The sequence below is a fragment of the Pyrus communis genome, chromosome 17, assembly GCF_963583255.1.
Source record: "Pyrus communis chromosome 17, drPyrComm1.1, whole genome shotgun sequence".
Taxonomy (NCBI): Eukaryota; Viridiplantae; Streptophyta; class Magnoliopsida; order Rosales; family Rosaceae; genus Pyrus; species Pyrus communis.
Window position 1 is genome coordinate 2,043,097 of NC_084819.1, and position 21,175 is coordinate 2,064,271.

Here is a 21,175-nt window from a genome sequence, read left to right on the forward strand (position 1 = left end):
GTGCACAAACCCGCGACCTATTTCTGAAATAGGGACGACCAAGAGGTAGTTCTATTTTCTTTTTATTCATCTTTTGGCTTGTGTTTTACAGGCACAGGTGCCATATATGTGCTTATTGAAGCTCTTTTCTTCAGTTTGTTTCTCTTCATGTTAGCTATTAACTGAACTGATGCATCTTTGCAAAACTTGTACCATCCCTATCCCGGAGTTAAAGTTGTTTATTTTTCCTCTTCTGGGTGGTGGATGATTGACAATGTTTTAGTTGTTGGAGTTTAGCTTGAATTCCTGAACATAACAGGCTAGATCAAGCATATTTTTCTGCGAGATGCTTTGCTGCTGGATGTTCGTCCTTTGCATAATGTGTTCGTATTTAGATGTAAAAACTTACGCATGCCATGGGTACTTTGTAGATATAAAATTTTATTTGTAATTGGGAGTAATTTTTTGCTGGCCAATTGACATACAAACATCCATAAATACAATTAAATTGAGTCATGTGTGAATGTGCAATCTTGATTGATAGAATGAGTACCCATCCATCATGCCACATTATCTTGAAAGAGAACATGTCGTTATTGCATATGACATTTCGAGCTGATAGTGCAGGCATGAACACTGTCCATGGTTACAGTTATGAGGCTATATGGTATGACCATGAACATGACTTTTGGAAGCTATAAGTTGCCCTACCCTTTAACTTTATGATCTTGTTTACATCTGTCAGTGGTTTTAAAAAGGGATTTTTGACAGCTGTTCAACCAATGTTGTACTTACCGAAATTTTTTCCTTCGCTGGAAGAACATCAAATATATTGGAGCACGGGGAGAAACGCGTTTCGCGCTGGAGCAGTGACCGCTGTTCCCCATAAAATTAAAAACTTCAAATGTTCCATTGACTCCAAGATCTCTGGGAAGTTTTCAAGTTTGGGGCACCAGGAGAGATCGAGTATCTCGAGATATTTCAACTTACAAATGCTCTTTAGAATACTTGAAAGCCTTTTGCAACCATTTAGATCAAGTATTTTGAGAGCATGGAGAAACTCGATTGATGAGTGTAGCTCTTGAACCGTTGTTCCACTTAAATTTAAAGACTTCAAATGTTCCATTGGCTCCAAGATCTTTGGGAAGTTTTCAAGTTTGCGGCACCAAGAGAGATTGAGTTCCTCGAGATATTTCAACTTACAAATGCTCTTTGGAATACTTGAAAGCCTTATACAAACACGTAGATCAAGTATTTTGAGAGCATGGAGAAACTCGATTGATGAGTGTAGCTCTTGAATCGTTGTCCCACTTAAATTTAAAGACTTCAAATGTTCCATTGGCTCCAAGATCTCTGGGAAGTTTTCAAGTTTGGGGCACCGAGAGAGATCGAGTTTCTCGAGATATTTCAACTTACAAATGCTCTTTGGAATACTTGAAAGCCTTTCGCAACCATGTAGATCAAGTATTTTGAGAGCATGGAGAAACTCGATTGATGAGTGCAGCTTTTGAGCAATTGTTCCACTTAAATTTAAAGACTCCAAATGTTCCATTGGCTCCAAGATCTTTGGAAAGTTTTCAAGTTTAAATACGCTGGAGAGATTGAGTTCCTTGAGATATTTCAACTTACAAATGTTGGTTGGTAGACTCACAAGTCTTTGGCAATGAATCAATGATAATTTAGTTATATCCCTTGGAAGCTCAGAAAACTCGGCAAGAGATGTGCAGCCATCTAGATTAAAAGAACCAGAGACTTTCAGCTTACACATGTTGCTTGGAAGTTTCTCAAGGTCTCTGCAATGACTTATATTCAAGTAAGAAATATTTTCGTGAGACCAAACTGATTGGGGCAACTCCTTTATACCACTGTAAGATAAATCCAAGTATTTAATATTTCCTGGCATCTCTGGAATTTCAACCAAACTTACACAGCGAGAGAGATTTATGTCCACAATTTTTAGACTCCCAGAGAGATTTGGAACTTCAGTTAGATCTAGAGAGCCATGTAGATCGAGCACTTGTAAGTTGACAAGTCCCTATAACAAGAGTAGAGAGAAATATCAAGAATTAATATAATTTCTACACTTAATTTTATACAAGAGTTAGAATAGGCATATAATATACCTGGTCTTCTTTCCAGAGCTTCTTAACTCGGCTCCATGGCATATGAAGCTCAACTAGATTTTTCAACGAGAATTTTGACGGCAAAGATTCCCGTGGATATTCTAACCAGTCAAGGTAGCGAAGAGAATCGGGAAGGTCTACAGAAGCAGGAAGTTCTATAGAAGCGGCGGATTTGAAGCCAAATATATGAAAATTATGCACAAATAACATTCTTAGGTTTGACATCAGTTTCAAGTTCCATGGTCGTCGCTCTTCACTCTCATGCCATTTAAGGAATATGGCTTCAACAATTGGACTTTCCTGACAATAAGAACAAAGTTTAAATGTATATATTTTCAACATGTTAAAATGTAATGCTTATTTGGAAAAAGAATTCAACAAAGTTATAGAATAATCTAGAGTATTTGCGATGGTAATGATGTATAAGTTTCTAGTAAAATATCCAAGATAATTTTAATAAAATAACAAAGACTACATAGACTTCCTATCACAATTAAAAAATAGTAGAGTTATTCTTATCACTTAGTTGTACCATCACTTGTACTATCTTTCTAATAGAGGTAGGACCCGTCATTGCATGGGGGTCTCATCTCTACTAGAGAGATGATACAAATAATGGTATAAATAAATATTAAGATTAGCATTTTTGCAATAAAATTCAATCAAATTAATATTTTAAGAATCTGACTTCTTTTTATAAATGAGTTTTATTTTGTTGTGTTATCTTCTCAGGTTTGCTATATATTTATTTTTTTTAAAAAAGAAAAGAAAAGAAAGCATTGAATGCATTTGGCTCTTACCATATTACCATTCAGTACACGATAGATTTCCTCATTCGTGAACAACCTACTCCGTTTACTAGGATCTTCAATACATTGTTCCCGAACAATTGTCCTTCCCATTTCTTGTAGCGAATCGTGCATCTCTATGACTTTCCTTTCCCATTTGTCTGAACAAATTGATATGAGAGACCTATCACAGAGATTTCTAATTCCCGATATCGCAAAGAATCCATGAATACGTAACATTCGTTCTACCTCCTTCACTTCCTTCCCATTATGAAAACATGCTATATCCAGAAATATCTGCTTCTCATTTTCTTCCAATCTATTGTAACTTATTCTCAACACTTTCTGGATATCTTGTCTAGGAAATCGTTTCAATTTGTTGAATTCATCTTCCCAGTCTTCTTTGCTCTGGCAATTGAAGAACAAGGACCCCAGAACTATAAGATCTAAGGGAACGCCTCTGGCATAATCCACGATCTTTTTTGACAACTCCTTATAATCTGTTCTACGAGTAGTATTATTCTTGAAAGCATGCAAACAGAAGAGCTGAAGAGCGTCATCTGATTTTAATACCTTAACTTCGTAGATATTCTCCTCTTCAACAATTTGTCTAAGTGTGTCCTTATCTCTACTTGTGATAATGATTCTACTTCCAGTGCCATACCATTGAAGATCACCAGCTAAACGTTGCATTTGCAGTGGACTACTCACATCATCAATAACAATGAGGACATTTGTGCTTCTAAGCCTCCTTCGAACAATAGCTGATTCTACGGATAGACTTTCTCCCTTCAAAATGTCACTTAGAAGTTTCTTTTGCAGGCAATCTAGTCCATCTGGTTGTTCTAATTTCTCCCTGACATTTTTAAGAAAACAAGAAGCTTCGAATTTAGAAGAGAGTTTGTGAAATACATTTTCAGCAAGGGTGGTCTTGCCAATACCACCCATGCCCCAAATACCTATAGTGATGCAGGCGTCCTTTGAGTCAATGCCCAGCCGCGATTCAATTTGCTGAATGCGGCTTTCAATTCCAACCAGGTCCTCTAAATCACATGATGATTCACAATTCAAGTTTGTCCAAATATGATCGACAACATTCTTAATTAGATCTGCCTCCGTCCTGGCATATATACATGTATGATTATGTAGAAAAAAACAATAGTTAGCCCTAAAGGCTAGTCGCAAAAGTTGTCACGTAAATAAAGAAATATACTAAAAGTTTTAACACCGTATATTTGTGCAAGAAAAGAAATCTTGTGTATTCTCTCCTCAAAATAAAATTAAAGCAATATTAAAATAGAAATACATTTGTTTTTAGGTAAACAACAATACAACTAAGTAAGCTTGCATATTATAGCATTCAACCCACTATCTCTTTGAAGAAAATGAACTTGTCCCCCTAATGAAATCGTTAACCCTAAAGAGAAATCGGATACGTTTAAATGAACTACAACTAATTACATGCTTGGCCAAGGAACAGGGCCACCCCTCCCCAAACCCACTAAAAATGGGAATTTCGTAATTACCCTAGCCTAAAGTTGGGAGGGGTGGCCTTGTAGCTAAGCTATAGGGCAATTTCAATTGGGGAGTTTGATTTATTTACGGAATTTCTATCCTTTGAAAAAAAAAATTCCTATACGCGGGGGTATGATTGGTGTGTTTGGGCCTAAAGTGGGCTTTGTTATGGGTGGCTAACGAGGAAGGCCTGATTCGATGTGCAAATGACCGTAATGCCCATCCAGATTTTAGATCCAATGGTCTGAGGTAAAAGGTGGGTAGGCAATTATCATTTTAGAATAGGTAGAGGTGCGGTTGCAGTCGGTGAGATTGAAAAAAGTGTTACAGAGAGAGAAGGAGAGATGGAGCCGTCAACATGGGCAAGTATGACCTGTTCGTACGAGACTTGCGATTCGGTAAGTGGAAGGGTTACATAGAGAGAAAGAGAGGGAGCTGCTTTATTGAATGTTTGAAGGGGTTATAGGTCGCAACACTATTCATTTGTATAAGATTGAACGTTTTGGGTGTTCAATTAAACGACCCTAAATTTCACCAAACATGCTGCTTTATTGTATATGTGAAATTCCGTTCCTAGAATTTCATTATTAATTATGCATTTTATTATTTAATTCCGTATTTCGTATTTACATTATTTTTATTTCATTCTAATTCCGTCAATTTTAGAATTTGAATTGTATAGTTACAAGGTATGACTTTTTGTAATTAATCTTTCAAAATTTGTAGACCTTTCGAGGTCACAATTAGTGTTTTAGAATCAAACTCAATTCCATGAGCGCGTGGACGAAAGCCGTTCGCAAATTGGAGTGATAACGAAGATGTTACGGATATTTGAAGTTCGATTAAGAAAATAAAATAAAAATGTTTAATATATAACTAGAAGCTCCCATTAATTTAGGGGAATGGCTAATTGGAGAGAGAGCGAGTGATAGTGAGGTGACCAATCAGAGAGGAGAGGAGGGAACCTAGCATGATCCATTCCCCCTTCGTGACCCGACTTCTGACTCGAACCCTCTGCAATTTTCGGCGTGATTTCTGTCAATTTTGTTTGGCTTTTCTCGACCTTCCACCACAAGCTCGACGAGATTTTTGCCTTGGTTTCACGAAAAACTCCACTAACGGGTCCGTGAATATTCGATGGCGATTGGCCGTTTCTGAAGCTTGTTCTTTCGACCAGCGCCACCAATAGACCGTCCTTGAACCTAGAAACAAGGCCCAAGCATTGGTTGGAGTTTCGGGGTTCGAAGAACACTCATCTTAGGATTCCGATGGTCTTGGGTGATTTCAGGCCACTTCTCGGCCAAATTGGACCTCGACCTAGGCGACGATAGTACGTGACATCTTGATATTCATGCTAGGGTGCGCTAACGTGGACTTTAGCACTGATTGTACATGTGACAGGCTTGAGTAGATTATGAGGAACCGATGGGGTAGAAGTGCAAAGATCAGAGACTTGGAGCGATTAGGTTACTCCTTTATCCCTCCTTGTATTATTTCTTTTGTGATTTATATTTTAAGTGTCTATAGGCATGTCTTGGCCCTAGTGAGGGTTGTGTATTTTGAGAGTACAAATTTGTATATATTTTGAGGGGGAGAGCCCACTATCATGTTTATTTTGAGGTATTAGTTCTAGTATTTCATTTTGTATCTTGTAAGTAGTTAAGACGTCCCCTACGTACCTGTGTCATGTGTCAATCCTGGACGTACGTCGGGATCGGGGTGTGACAACTTTTGGTGGTATCAAAGCTTAGGTTTAGGTTCCCATACCTTAACCTTAGAGTGAGGAAGCCTTGGGTAGGTTGGGTACTAGACCTTAATTAGGTCGTGTGGATTCGTTTCTCTAATTTCGTGTATATGCTTATGTTGAATTCTTCTATGCACTAGATATATTATGACGACCCCACATGGTGTTGTTCGGCCGCTTGGGGATGATGTCCTCGACACTTCTGCTATTGATTAAAAAGGCTAGCCACGATTATGATGGACCCGATGGTGCTTTTTAGGCCATTGATGATTTGACACAGTTGATGCAGGCTCACGTACGTGCGACTTCTAGTAGGGAGAAGTCTCTATATGGAGAGTTTCGTACTTATAAACTGCTTTCATTCGATGGTAGTACTGATATATGAACGACTGAGTCCTGGACCAATTGGATCGCCAGAGTTTTCACCGTTTTGCGATGCTCACCTGAGGAGTAGGTAGACCTTGCAGCGTATATGTTAACAGGTAGGCTTACGAGTGGCAGCATATCACTCGTTCTTTATTGGTAGTCGGAGGACCCTTAACTTGGGAGTGATTTCAGACTGCATCTTTGGGCAATATTTTTCAGAGTCATTTTGGGATGAGCTGGAGGTAGATTTCGCCATTATTGAGCAGGGCACCACCACAGTTGCTGATCATGTGGCCCGTTTTACTTAACTTTACTGTTTCTCTCAACACCTCTATGAGGAAAAGAAAACGAAGAAACTTATTATGGCATTCAAGCCTAGTATAAGGAATCTGTTATCTGTTTAGGGATTGCCTTTATTCGCTCAGGCGATTGATCGTGCATGCACAACAGAGCTTAATGAGGAATGGAGGCACGAGCGAGTGGAAAACAAAGGAAGAGGGCCTGGTCAGAGGGCCAGTCATCTGATGCGTTTTCGGGTATATCCAAAAAATGCCAGAGATTCTCGTTTAGTGGTTCTCATGGATTGTCACATAGAGAAAATCAGGGTACTTTTCATGGAGATTTCCAAGCTAAGTTAGAGAAGGCTCTCAACATTCTGTTGAGGTGAGTCTTCAGAGTCGTTTTCGAGGAGGTACTCATAGCGCATACATGAGCGGACCCCAAACTTTTTCTGAAAGGCATTCAAAAATTTATTTTAGAGGATCTCGATACCAGCCACAGAAGACACTTCCATGGATTTGTACTCACTGAGGACGCCGACACTATGACGCATGTAGAGATGGTTCTAAGACTTGTACCAGTGCGGCAAGACTGGTCACTATTTTAAGATTGCCCACAGACTACTGCTAACAGAGCTGGTAGACCTGCTACTAGTGTTGGGGGCTCAGTAGCATATTCGGCGTAGAGTAGGCCTTCTAGAGCACCTTCTGTCACATCCCTGCCCGGGACGGACCACTTCCCGAGCTCGCTCCATCACCGTAGCACGATATTGTCCGCTTTGAGCCCCGACCACGCCCTCACGGTTTTGTTTTTGGGAACTCACACGAGAACTTCCTGATAGGTCACCCATCCTGGGAATGCTCTCGTGCGCTACTCGCTTAACTTCGGAGTTCCCATGGAACCCGAAGCCAGTAAGCTCTCAAAAGGCCTCGTGCTAGGTAGGGATGAGAATATACATTTAAGGATCACTCCCCTGGGCGATGTGGGATGTCACAATCCACCCCCCTTAGGGGCCCGACGTCCTCGTCGACACACACGCGGTCAGGGTTAGGCTCTGATACCAAATTGTCACATCCCGGCCCGAGGTGGACCACTTCCCGGGCCTGCTCCACCACCGTAGCACGATATTGTCCGCTTTGGGCCCCGACCACGCCCTCACGATTTTGTTTTTGGGAACTCACACGAGAACTTCCCGATGGGTCACCCATCTTGGGAATGCTCTTGTGCGCTACTCGCTTAACTTCGGAGTTCTCATGGAACTCGAAGCCAGTGAGCTCCCAAAAGGCCTTGTGCTAGGTAGGGATAGGAATATACATTTAAGGATCACTCCCTTGGGCGATATGGGATGTTACACCTTCTGACTTGGTTCAGTAGAGGATTGTACAGCAAATGACCAGACAATAAAGCGACAGACAACTTGGAAGAAGTTCTCAGCGAGTTAGGGCCTAGAGCAATGGAGTTGGGACGTCTCAAATGGGTTCTCAGCGAGTTGGCAAGGTTTGTGCATTATCCACTTTGGAGGCCGAGGCTGAGCTTAACATAGTCACAAGTACTATCATCTTGATTCGCTCCCTGCTAGGCCATTGTTTGATCTTGGAGCTGAGAATTCTTTTACATCAAGTACTTTTGTTAAGTCTTTGGGTAAACCTATTGAGACGATGGATGTGACATACTCCATTTCCTCTCATTTTTCGAGGCCTCATATTGTTGACCAAGTAGTTTGATCTTGTGAGGCTTAGGTGGATCAGGGTGAGATGTCAGCAGATTTGATGATTATTGTGATGCGAGATCTAGATGTCATTATAGGCATGGATTACCTATCGATATATCGCGCGAATTTCAATTGTTTTTAGAAAGTGATAACCGTTCGACCACTTGATAAGCCTCCGTTTTAGTTTGCTAAAGTTCATAAACCTGTTCCACCACCAGTAATGGTATTAGTTGCCAAGGCTAGACGACTCATGAGATACGGATGTCAGGGTTATTTGGCTCATGTCATACCCGTTGAGCAAGGAAATAGTGAAATTAATGCCGTTCCAGTAGTTAGAGAATTCCCTAACGTATTTCTTGCAGAGTTACATGGCTTGCCTCCAATAAGGGAGATTGAGTTCACTATTGACCTTATGCCAGAGACAACACCTATTTCTAAGGCTCCATATCGTATGGCGCCTTTGAAACTCAGAGAGCTCAAAGCGCAGTTACAGAAGTTAATGGATAAAGGTTTAATTCGACCTAATGTTTCACCTTAGGGTGCTGCCATTCTCTTTGTGAAGAAAAAAGACAGATCATGTGTTTGCGCATCAATTATCGTGAGCTTAATATGGATATAGAGTGAGTGCGAAATAAGTACCCGCAATCGAGGATTGATGACTTGTTTGACCAACTTCAAGGTGCTCAATATTTTAGTAAGCTCGATTTGCGGATTGGTTATCATCAATTGAGGATCCAAGATGATGACATAGAAAAGATAGCTTTTCTGACTCGCTATGGTGCGTTAACGCAAACTCTAGGCACTGATTATACATGTGACAAGCCTGAGGAAATTTACAAGGAGCCGATGGGGGTAGCAGTGCAAAGATCAAAGATTTAGAGTGATTAGGTTGCCCCTTTATCTTTCTTTGTATTATTTCTTTTGGAACTTATATTTTGACCGCCTATGGTCATGTCTTGGCCCTAATGAGGGTTGTGTATTTTGAATGTACAGATTTGTATATATTTTGTGGGGGAGAGTTCACTATCGTGTTTATTTTGTGGTATTAGTTCTAGTATTTCATTTGGTATCTTGTACGTATGTTAAGATGTTCGCTACGTCTCTATGTCACGTGTCGATCCTAGACGTATGTCAGGATCGAGGCGTGACAATTATATGTTCATATTCTTTAGGAAGTACATACTGCAGAGTTGTAATTAGTTTCAGGTCAGGGATTGTGATGGGTGGATCGAAATTGGAATTATTATATGCTATTTGGTTGCTTGCTTCAAATATGATAAGAGCAGTGACACAAAAAATGAAAACCCAGTCATTGGTTTACTTTTTCCTCCTTCTCGTTTACCAGTTGAGTTGCTACTCATTTTCTACATTTTTAAGATCTTACAAATCTTTTTCAACATTTATGCATATTTTTCTCCCAGTTTACAATTCAGCAAAATGAAAGTTATATTACCATTTACAATAGGATGAAAATAATCACATTAGTTAACCTTTATTCATACTTGGATGCAGATAATTGTGATAGAAAAGTCTATTGTGGTTAGCTTAATAGAAAATGTGATATGAACAATTTGAAAAGTCCACTTTCTTTCATATGTACGCTTTAACATATGTCAGTTTTAATTATTCATGAGCAAAAGAAATTTTATTTTTCTTCTCCCGGTACACTTAAATTCGTACATCAACATATATTTGTGTTTAACTTATATTAAATAGGGAATTGTTATTAGTACTCCAAAAATCTCATTCTACACTCCAAACTTTCTATATTTGGAAAGAAAATACACTTTGAAGAATGTAGAATAAGATGAGTGTCAATAACACTTCCCTATTAATTATTAAATGCACTTGAGTATTCAATTGTTTTTAGCAATTAAGAGTCTCTCTTCAATAATTACACTTTTATTCCGTCATCTTCACTAAAATGTCTTAGATTTACATTAACTTCTATTTTTTAAATTGTAACATAGAAGCATACATACGAGGGCAAAACAAACTGTGTGTGTTGACCAAGGAAGTTTGAAAAAGCTGATTAGTATTTGTGTAAAAATAATACTAATATGATTGTACATATAAGTGCAGATAGAGTTGCTGTAAATATGTGTAAATAGAGTTGTTGTAATAAGTTTGAAAAGCTAATTGAACTGCATTCTACATATGTTTTTTATGCAAAGACATTATATTTTGTGATTGCACCGTCTATTAAAATGTTCTATTTTATTCCATTCTTTACATGTTACTTTGATGTGATGTTGTTTTCTAAATTACAAGAAAAATTCCACTCTTCTTTATGATTTGATTTAATTACTTGACAAATTTTTCGACCCGTAGCAACGGACGGGCATGAAGTCTTGTTAAAACCAAAATCTCCCCTCAATTGCATTGCAGCAAAACTACAGTGCCCCACCCCTCCCCAAGTTTAAAATAGAGTAATGCTTTGCCAAATCCAATCAAATTCTCACAAGTTTAAAGAAAATTTATAATTTTATACAAGTTAAATAATGAGTTACTTACCCGTGATTGTTTGAATAATCAAACCCAGACAGATCGGCTGCAGCCTTCAAAGCAACCCTCCACTTGTGCACCTTATCAATACTGTCCTTGAAACGTTTTTCAAGTTGAGCAAATGCATCCGCATAACTCCCGTGTTGTTTTCGTACATCAGATGGATTGATGTCATAGAATACGGGTATAACCTTCTGGCCATATCTTTCCTTGCATTCGAGTATATGCACAAGCTCATCCAAACACCATCTGGACGAAGCATAGTTTTGTGAGAAAATGATCACCGAATGCGTGGATTTCTCGATTGCCTCTACAAGGGCAGGTCCGATTTCTTCTCCTTTCTGAAGTCTGTAATCTATGTAGGTTTCAATTTTCTTCTGAAGTAAGGCAGCATGAAGATGGCTGGTAATACCACGGCGGGTGTCCTCACCTCTGAAACTGACAAACACATCATACTTTTCCTGACCAGGGGGGATATTAGCTTCAATACCATCCATCTGTTTGTGTCTCTCTCAAGGAACTAACAATAGACTTGTAACTTGTGAGTAAAAAAGAAGAGAAAGAGGCGAGCGCTTGATAATATGTCAAAGAAAGAGAACGGAATATTTGAGATGAATGAGATCTATTAAGTTATTGAAAATTTTATGGTGCTCAGGCTTTCCTAGAAAATCATCGAAGAGAGGAAAAAGAAGAAGCTGAAGCACCTTTACCTTCCGCGTAGAAAGCTTCAACGCGTTCACACATGAAGAAAGACAAATTAAGGGGAACATCATCATCAGTTCATACCTTTTAGTAAAGCTAGCTGACTACTCACAAATCACAATGCATAATAGTGGCAAACACACAGTAAGCCAATAGGCCCCGGCGCCGCCACCGCCCACCACCCCACCCCGGGGGGCCTTACGCGTTTTATGTACAGACTTTCGAACCCCCCGGGGGGCCTTACGCGTTTTATGTACAAACTTTGTTGCTCGATTTCATCTTTTGATCAGCAGAGCATCCAATGTAATCTGATCTCAACAAGGACTACTGTAGCATTTGGGTGAAGTTGGTGCGCTATTAGTCCAGGATGCCACGATGGGTTGATGTAACGTGGATGGACATCATATCGTTCAATTTGTATTGAGAAATTATATAGCAGTTTCATGCTCCAATTTGCAACAAACAATCATCAACACCAGTGACAAGATGCCAGGACGCAACAATCAATCACCAAAACTTGCAACAACCCGCGAAATTATTTTCCATGCATCATACACACGGCTTTTTCCCCCCCCCCCCCCTTCAGAATCGATATATGCGGCTTTAGTATCTTTGCAAATTCAATAATCACCAAAATGGGCCAGTAGCCAGCAACAGAATTCATAGCTTACGTTGATTTTTTTTTTGAGAAATAATATTTACAAAGTAATTTATAATATTCATGATTTCAATAATAAGCACTTTGTATGTTGTGTATCATTCACGCAGTGTTTGAAGAAAGTGCTGGTTTAACCCATGGATCCCGGGTTCGAATTCCTCCTCTCTTAAATTATTGTAATAATTTTGAATAATTTTGTACCCTTCCCCCTCCTCTTAATAAATTATTGGGTTTTTTAATACAACTGCACTATGGTGAGGAAATTTGAGCAAATCGCTCAATCAGTTGGTTACAATAAATTAGTATCAAATTCACTATATCTGAAAGTCGGTCATAAAATTACGCACTTAATCACCTACAAGTAAAGAAGAATATTACGCCATTTAGTACTACGATTTAGTGGTATTCCTCTTCACTTGTAAGTGAGAGATCTTAGATTTGATTCTTGCCAAAAGAGAATTTGAATCATATTATTGCTAGCCCATTGTGAGGCTTAGTCCACCCCGACCCTCTTAGTGTAGATAATATCGTTTGCTAAAAATAAAAAACTACTATTTTTTATAGTGATTAAATGAGGGATAAAATAATTGTTAAGGAAAAACAACATTTTGACAAATTAATTGATGTGGACTACGCACTAAGGAGTATATAATAATATTAATCAAACCACATTATTGCTTAGGCGTGGGTACGGTGTGGTTCCAATCTCAATTAGGAACTTGAACTGGAAAATATCAAAGTTTGGTTTGGTATGGTTCCGCTTAAATTTATTATTAAAACCATACGATTTGGTTTACACTGTTCGGTTCATGTCGGTTTACGGTTCCAAATATTTGAATATCAAGTCAAAATGGTATTCAAAGTTGATTTGTTTTCTTTTTGTGGTTTTTGCATGCTTGCATTTAAATACGACTTTTAAAATGGTTATACAAAAGTTACAAACAAACATATCATTTTCAAATACTAAATCAAAATGCAAATGTCCTTGACACCAAGCCAAAAAAAAAAAAAAAAAAAAAGAACATATAAATTCATAATACAAATACATCCACTATGCAGTAAGAATGTTTAGTACGAATACAATAATTTAAGCCTAAAAGGAACTTATCAAGCGATTTAAAAAATGCCCAGGAAAAAGGGAAAAAAAAAAAACAGGATGCAAATCACCTTAAGATAATTCTATCCAAGAAAAATATGAAATTGAAATCTGAATTTCAAATTTGGAGACCTAGGATAGAAAATGACCCCTTTTTTATTTATTTATTTTTTATATTTTTCTTTTTTACCAATTATGTGCCTTATCTCAATATGTGAACATGCAAGTGAAAAACCTAATTGAGAAATGCTCCCATGCAGCCGCACTAGTTGAAACCAGTTTGCTTTCCACTTTTCACCACTCATTTAGTGATATCTGTATGCAACTATTAAATTTAATTAATTATTTCTATTCATGGTTCAGTTCATTAATTAATTATTTCTATTCATGGTTCAGTTCGGTTCTAAGCAGTTCTATCAACATGAAAACTAGAATCAAAATTGGTATGAATGGTTCAGTTCCGTTATTGAACCTACGTTGACTTTTTTTTTGTCAACCCGATTTTTTAGGGTTTATTTTGTCGCGGTTCAATTTGGTTTCGCGGTTCTACGGTTTTTATGCCTATTGTGAGATTTAACCCACTTTCTCATCTTTTAGTATAGATAATATAGTTTCTTCAAGATAGTCATGATACACTTCATCTGTTTGTGTTTCTCTTAAGGAATTAACAATAGATAACTTGCAAATAAAAAAGAAGAGAAAGAAGCGAGCGCTTTAACCCACTTTCTCATCCTTTAGTATAGATAATATAATTTCTTCAAGATAGTCATGATACAATCCATCTGTTTGTGTTTCTCTTAAGGAACTAACAATAGATAACTTGCGAATAAAAAAAAAGAGAAAGAAGCAAACGCTTGATAATGTATCAAAAGAAAGAGAACGGGATATTTGAGATGAATGAGATTGATTTAAGTTATTAAAAAATTTATGGTGCTCAGACTTTCTTAGAAAATCATCACAGAGAAGAAAGAAAAATGCCCCGACTAAAGCACCTTTACCTTCCGCGGAGAAAAATTCAACGGGTTCACACATGAAGAAAGACAAATTAAGGGAACAACTGTTGGAACTTTACAATTAGCAAGATCCCTAAATCACAATCCACATACATGTATCTGAACAAGAGTTTGGTTATCAATTCAACCCAAATGCATTTGATGGTAAGAAATAAATAACTTCTCACCTTTGGTTGTTGTATGTCTGATAAAGCCGTGAAACGGTGAATAAGGAAGAATCTTATACTCAATGGGGACCTTATGTTCTCGCTAGAATAGGGCTAGTTTCTGTATAGAACCATTTCCTCTTGAGCAGGGACCATTCCATATATAGATGCTGATCCAAACTGCATTCCACCTATTATGGACAGCAGTTGGTAACTGAGAGCACTACTCAATCCCTAGAGACGTGGGGCTTTCCATCACTTCAACATGTTTGCCTTAAGGTCCTACTTTAAAGGAAGTTAACCTAATAATTAACTCTAACTGATTATAATTATAATGTGACAATTCCTTATTATGATTTGTAGAGTCCAAATAAGATTCCAACAACAACATCATCAGTTCATACCTTTTATTAAAGCTAGCTGACTACTCACAAGTCACAGTGAATGGTAGTGGCAAACACACAGTAAGCCAATAGGCTCCCCTTCCGGGCCTTGCGCGTTTTATGTGCCAACTTTGTTGCTCGATTTCATCTTCAGCAGAGCATATAATGTAATCTGATCTCAACAAGAACTACTGTAGCATTTGGATGACGTACTTGCTGGTGCGTTAGATGAGGATCCGCTTTGGATTCTCTTTGTGGAAATCTAGATATTGATCAATCGTGTCCGTTTATCGTACATTGTATTCTTGTTTTCTTTAGGTATTATTTGTGTTCAATTTTAAATAAAAAATTCAAAATAATTTCTAACTGCACGATGTACAATGAACGGACAAAATTGATTGATCATCTGGATCCTCACAAAAATGATCCAGATAAGATCCTAATCTGTGCATTATTAGTCTAGGATGCCACGATGGATTGATGAAACATTGATGGACATCATATTATTCAATTTGTATTGAGAAATTATATAGCAGCTTCATGCTCCAACTTGTAACAAACAATCACCAACACCACTGACAAGGTGGCCAGGACGCAACAAACAATCACCAAAACTTGCAACAAACCACAAAATTATTTTCGATACATCATACACACGACTTTCTTGTTTTCTCAGAAGCGATACATACGGCTTTAATATCTCTACAAATTCAATAATCGTCAAAATGTGCCAGTAGCCAGCAACAGATTTCATAGATCATGTGTTGATTTTTTTTTTTTTTTTCCATAGATAATATCTACATAGTGATGCATAGTATATAGGATCTCGATAATAAGCATTGAATTTTGTGTATCATTCACGCACTGTTTGAAGAAGGGTGTTGGTTTATACTCATGCATCCCAAGTTCGAATTTATTCTCTTTTAAATTATTGTAATAATTTCAAACATACGATCTAGTGATATTCTTCTTGACTTGTAAGTGAGAGATCTTAGATTCGATTCTTGCCAAAGGCAAATTGAACCATATTATTGGTAACTCATTGTGAGGTTTGACCTATTCCCTTCCTTTTTATGATAGATAATATTGTTTGTTAAAAAAAAAAAAAAAAAAAAATTAATTACACTAACACCCCTTCAGGTTTATTATGTTTCACAAAACCCCCCTCACGTTTGAAACATAACACTAATACCCCTTAAGGTTTTAGTTCACTTTCACATAACTCCTCCTGGTCAAATTTTCTCTCATTATAATTAAAAAATAAATAAAAAGAAAATTAATGAAATATAGTTATCTTTCTTCTTCTACTATGGACTTGGATCTTCTCTAGAATTCGGCATAAAAAAATTCAAGGTTTCCAACGACAACTTGCATTTCGTGAGGAAGATTCATGGGAATTCGGTGGTTTTCATATTTTTTATGGTGGAGAGTGAGGCCAAGCTTGTGGAGAGGCTGATTGATCGAAAAACCAAGACGAAGGAGTAGCTTCATGGGAGGACGGCTAGGGAGGAGGTGAAACATGTTAAGAATTTTTATTATATTGTGGTGAATGCGGAGGGGAGGCCCTAACCCCAATATTGATTTTTAAAAAAGTTGTTTTTATTTTTAAAACAATTAAAAATCAGGGCAAATTTGTCTTTAAGAAAATGTTTTAAGGTGATGTCAGCCCTAAACGGGTTATGTGAAAGCCAGTTAGAATCTCAAGGGGTGTTAGTGTTATGATTCAAACGTTAGGGGGTTTTGTGAAAATATGATAAACCTGAAAGGATGTTAGTTTAATTAATTGACAGATGAAATGATTGTTAAGGCCGAACAACATTTTGACAAATTAATTGATGTACTAAGCACTAAGGATTATAAAATAATATTAAGCATTTCTTTCATGACAAAAATAATAGTATGCAACTATTTATTGATGTAATCATGAATTTATATAGACTAGACGACGACTAGAGGCGAAGAAAATGCAGTGGAGTTGGTCTCTGGCTGGCTGTGGTCCGAAGTGGGGAGAAATTGCGTAAAGGGAAAAATAGGGCCCAAGCGTGTTGCATAAAGTGACGGTGTTTAAATGCACCTTTAGCCCCATTGCTTACCGTGTGTTTTCGGCTTTTTGTTCTACTTGTAGGGACTTATGTTTGTGGCCCGGATTTGTTGGCTATTTTTCGCTGTGGTGGTTTTTGCTGCACGTTGAATTGTTTTGCACCAGAATACCTTCATTGAATACAACGCGGAATTAAATTTTTTTTTTTTTTTTGGGTGGCTACCCTCGTGGTCACTGGCGAGGTGAAGGAGGCGACAACGGTCAGCCTTTGTGGTTGAAGATTAGGATTTTTTTTTTTTTTTGCCTTTTTGTTGAATGGGCTTCAGTTATCCCCACCTTACTGGGTTAGTTTAATGTAATTGTATTCGGCTTTTCTCATCAATGAAATTTCTTGTTTTTCGACAAAAGAAAAAAAAAAAAAAGCTCAGCATATAAAAGAAATCATTCTTTATTCTTGATTTAGACACATATTTCCTTTATTTTGAGATAATTTGTATCGAACTTATTATTTACGAGAGTAAAAATTATGATCTTTCATTTACTAGTAAAAAAAGCATCGCTACATCGTAATATTAAATGATGGAGATACGTTAAATTGTGATTGACTGGTAAATAGCAATGAACAATGACTATTTTCAAGGGAAGGAGACAAATAAACTTCTCTTTTAGAAATAGTTGGTTTTTTCTTCGAAAAGGAAAGGAAATAGTTGGTTGTTTGGCACTCATTCTCTTTGAACACCACCAACCGTTGTTGGATCCAGTACTATTCGGGGGTCCTAATTTAAGGGATCTCGAGTGTTGCTGAGATATGCGATACAAGTATTTTATAGAATACTTGTGAACACAAAAGAGTCTCGTACCATGCGTTCAAAAGATTCTTAGAGGACCTTCAATGGAATTTTTTGGACCTCTGGTGACATGCCTAACCCTGATATCCTCCAGACACCAGGGTAGGTACGTGCTGGCCGACACCTGAAGGTGACGAATCCATACTAACATGCATGAGAAGTAACGAACCTAATTAAAACTTATAAATTTAAATACAATGATTATGCACTTGAGGAACGTGTTCAGAGCATACAACTAATCCAAGACACTAAAAATAAATAATATAAAATTTAATGAACAAATGAATAGGCCCTACACCGAGAAGACTCAAAGATGCTGATGCAGGAGTGTCTTGACAACGAGATTGTACGCCTTGATTTTAAGTCCTGAAGAGGGTACAAAACAAAACATGAGTGGACCAAGTTGATATATAAGTAGTACTAACATAGTTATTCAACAATGTACTAACCCCAAGATTTATGAAAACTCATATAGCGTAATAAGTAATAGGTTTTCCGAAAACCCTAGCATGCCATAAAACCTTCGTAAAACATATATCATATATAGTGTGCTTTGTAGTGGTATCAAAATCGCCCGAAGGCCTTCATTCGCCTGTAGGCATATAGAACTCTTCATTCGATCCGTAGGCCCCTATATCACCGGACTGAAGCCATGTATAGATATCATTTGACCCGTAGACCCCTACATCATCCAACCGAAGCCACATATAGATATCATTTGCCCATAGGTAGGACCATTGTATAAGCACATAAAAACATTAACATACTACTTCTAATATATATATATATATATATATATATATATATCAATCTTAGATCGGAGCTCAATAACTAAAACGTAATATCATAAAACCACGTTCATAAGTGGGTATATATTTATCCATCATATATACCACAAAGAACGTAGAATCGATAAAGCATAATAATTCATAAAGAGTGAAACCAATTTACTAAAAAACGTAGCCATAAAATCATGCTTTTCATGTATGCATTTCTAATAGTGAAATCATGCATTTTAAAAGGGGTTCACTCACCTTACACCTTTGGCACAGAGCCGTGCAAGCAAGGGTGGATGAAAACACCACTAACAAACGCACCTAAGCACATAAATGGACCAATTAATAAAAATATACTATAACCATTGAAATTGGGAAAATAGATGTTGTAAACGGACTCGGGACGTCGAAATTAGTCTAGGAGGGGTCCTAGTCGAAACCATAAAAAAGTCAACAAAAAATCAACATTGACCGAGAAGTCAACGGTCAACAGTCAACGGGTTAGATCATCGGTCAACGGGTTGGGTCAACAGTCAACGGGTCAGATCCGGTCTTGGGTTTATGGCCTAGGTTTGGTTTATGGGTTGGGCTTGGTTTATGGACTTGGGTTTGGGCTTGGGTAATTGGTTTATGGGTTTGGGCTTGGGCTTATGGGTCGGACCCTTGGGTCACATGTCGTGTTTTAGGGTTATTGGGTCGGGTCGACCTAGTTTCAGGCCAAGGGTTGGCTGGTTTCTAGGTAAGGCTTCAAACACTCATAACTTCTTCAATACTCAATCAAATCAAATGATTCAAAAATCAAAGTTGTAGTACTCAACGAAATGAAGAGAATGCCTTGCACGACGGCTAACTCACCATGGTTTGGTTGGAGAACACCTCGAAAGTGACGGTGCTCGCCGGAAAACTGAGAAAACTTTAAATGTTCATATCTTCTTCAATACTCGATGAAATCAAGTGATTCGAAAAAAAAATTCATACTTCTCGACGAGACAAAGAGAATGATACTTTTCTCAACAACTAACTCACCATGGTTTGGCCAAAAAATGGCCTGCAAGCATCGGGTTTCTCACTGGAAAACTGGGGAGTGTCTTCCCCGAGGGTTCTTCATCCATAAACCACAAACACTACTTAGAAACATCACAAACTCACTCCTAAACACGATCTAAGCATGTGTGGGTGGGTGTTGCTCATGGGTAGGGAGGGAGTGAAAGGAAATGAGAGAGAAGGGAGAGTTGAGATATTTTGAGAGAGAGTTAGAGAGAGAATCGGGTACATAGAGAGAAGAGAGGGAAAGTGGAATTGGGCCGGAGACAAAGTCAAAAAGTGTGGGCCGTTTAGCATACCAATTAAGACCAAAAAGCAACAAAACCAAATATCTATCCCAACAAAATAAAGTTACCAAAATGCCCTTCCGTTCCGTAAATTCTGGAACGGGTTGTTACATCTGGTGAGTCATGGTACCACCCTAGTCCCTATGTGCATCCACCATTACCACCAAGTATAATTGTATTGTGTTCCTCTTTTTATCACCACGAAAAATAAGGCAACAAAATAATGTGCCCAAAAAAGACAATTGTTGTGGATAAGAAACACACAAACTATAAATTCATTTGAAGAAAAAGAAAAAAAAAACTATTGAGTCCTTGGCACTAAAGTCAATTTTATCACCACGAAAAAATAAGGCAACAAAATAACGTGCCCAAAAGGACAATTGTAGTGGAACAAGAAACACACAAACTATAGATTCATTGGAAAAAAAATAAAAAATAAAAAATTAATAATAAAAAAAAAGAGCTACCAAGTTCATGGCACTAAAGTCAAATTGTATTTCGGAGGATTTTAAAGGACTTTCTTCAAAAGACAGATTTTAAAGGATTTTAATAGATTTTACAATTCTATATGGATTTTGGCAGGTTTGCAAGTATGTTTATTATAGATTTCTATGAATTTGTAAGGATTTCTTTCATGGATTTCTTAGGATTTCTTTCGTTGCACAATCTAAAAAGAATTTTTTCAGTGCATAATTTTTTAGTGACAACATAAAACGGATTTGTTTCGATGCACAATCTGGTATACCAATTGGCATCCTCAATGTTCCCATGCTTTTCGAAATAATCAGCAAAGGCCATTACAGTATTGTCCGATGGTCTCCAATGACAATATTGCAACATACTAAACCCCTTTTTCATCGCTTCAATGGCCTTGTTATGTTATGGCTTGTCAACCTTCCTTCCATAAGGAACTCCCATGTGTTATAATCTGGTTGACAGTCTTTCTCCAATGTGTGCAGATGCAATGCCTCAGCTTTCTCAGTCAATTCCATTCTGCATATATGCACCAAGGACATTGGAGACTCGAATATCATACCCACTGTATGCTCATTGTTTATTTGCTTGATCATGCCTTTTCTTCTTCTTTCCATCTATGTTGGCCTTTCTTCTTACGGACTACTCAAAGGCTTGTTGGCATGTCCAAGCAACAAAATAATCTTGATCACAATCA

At 37.7% G+C, this 21,175-nt stretch overlaps 1 protein-coding gene across 1 annotated transcript; it reads right to left on the minus strand.

The window, feature by feature from the left end:
• Window positions 1–499: 499 nt before the first annotated feature.
• LOC137722578 (disease resistance protein RPV1-like) lies at window positions 500–11,712 on the minus strand. The gene is made up of 4 exons (XM_068461615.1): window positions 11,020–11,712; window positions 2,903–4,010; window positions 2,103–2,402; window positions 500–2,014 (listed from the first exon to the last, which is right to left on the minus strand). The coding sequence occupies exons 1-4, from the start codon at window positions 11,505–11,507 to the stop codon at window positions 803–805; spliced, it is 3,108 nt and encodes a 1,035-aa protein (XP_068317716.1). The 5' UTR covers window positions 11,508–11,712; the 3' UTR covers window positions 500–802.
• Between the last annotated feature and the right edge of the window lie 9,463 nt (window positions 11,713–21,175).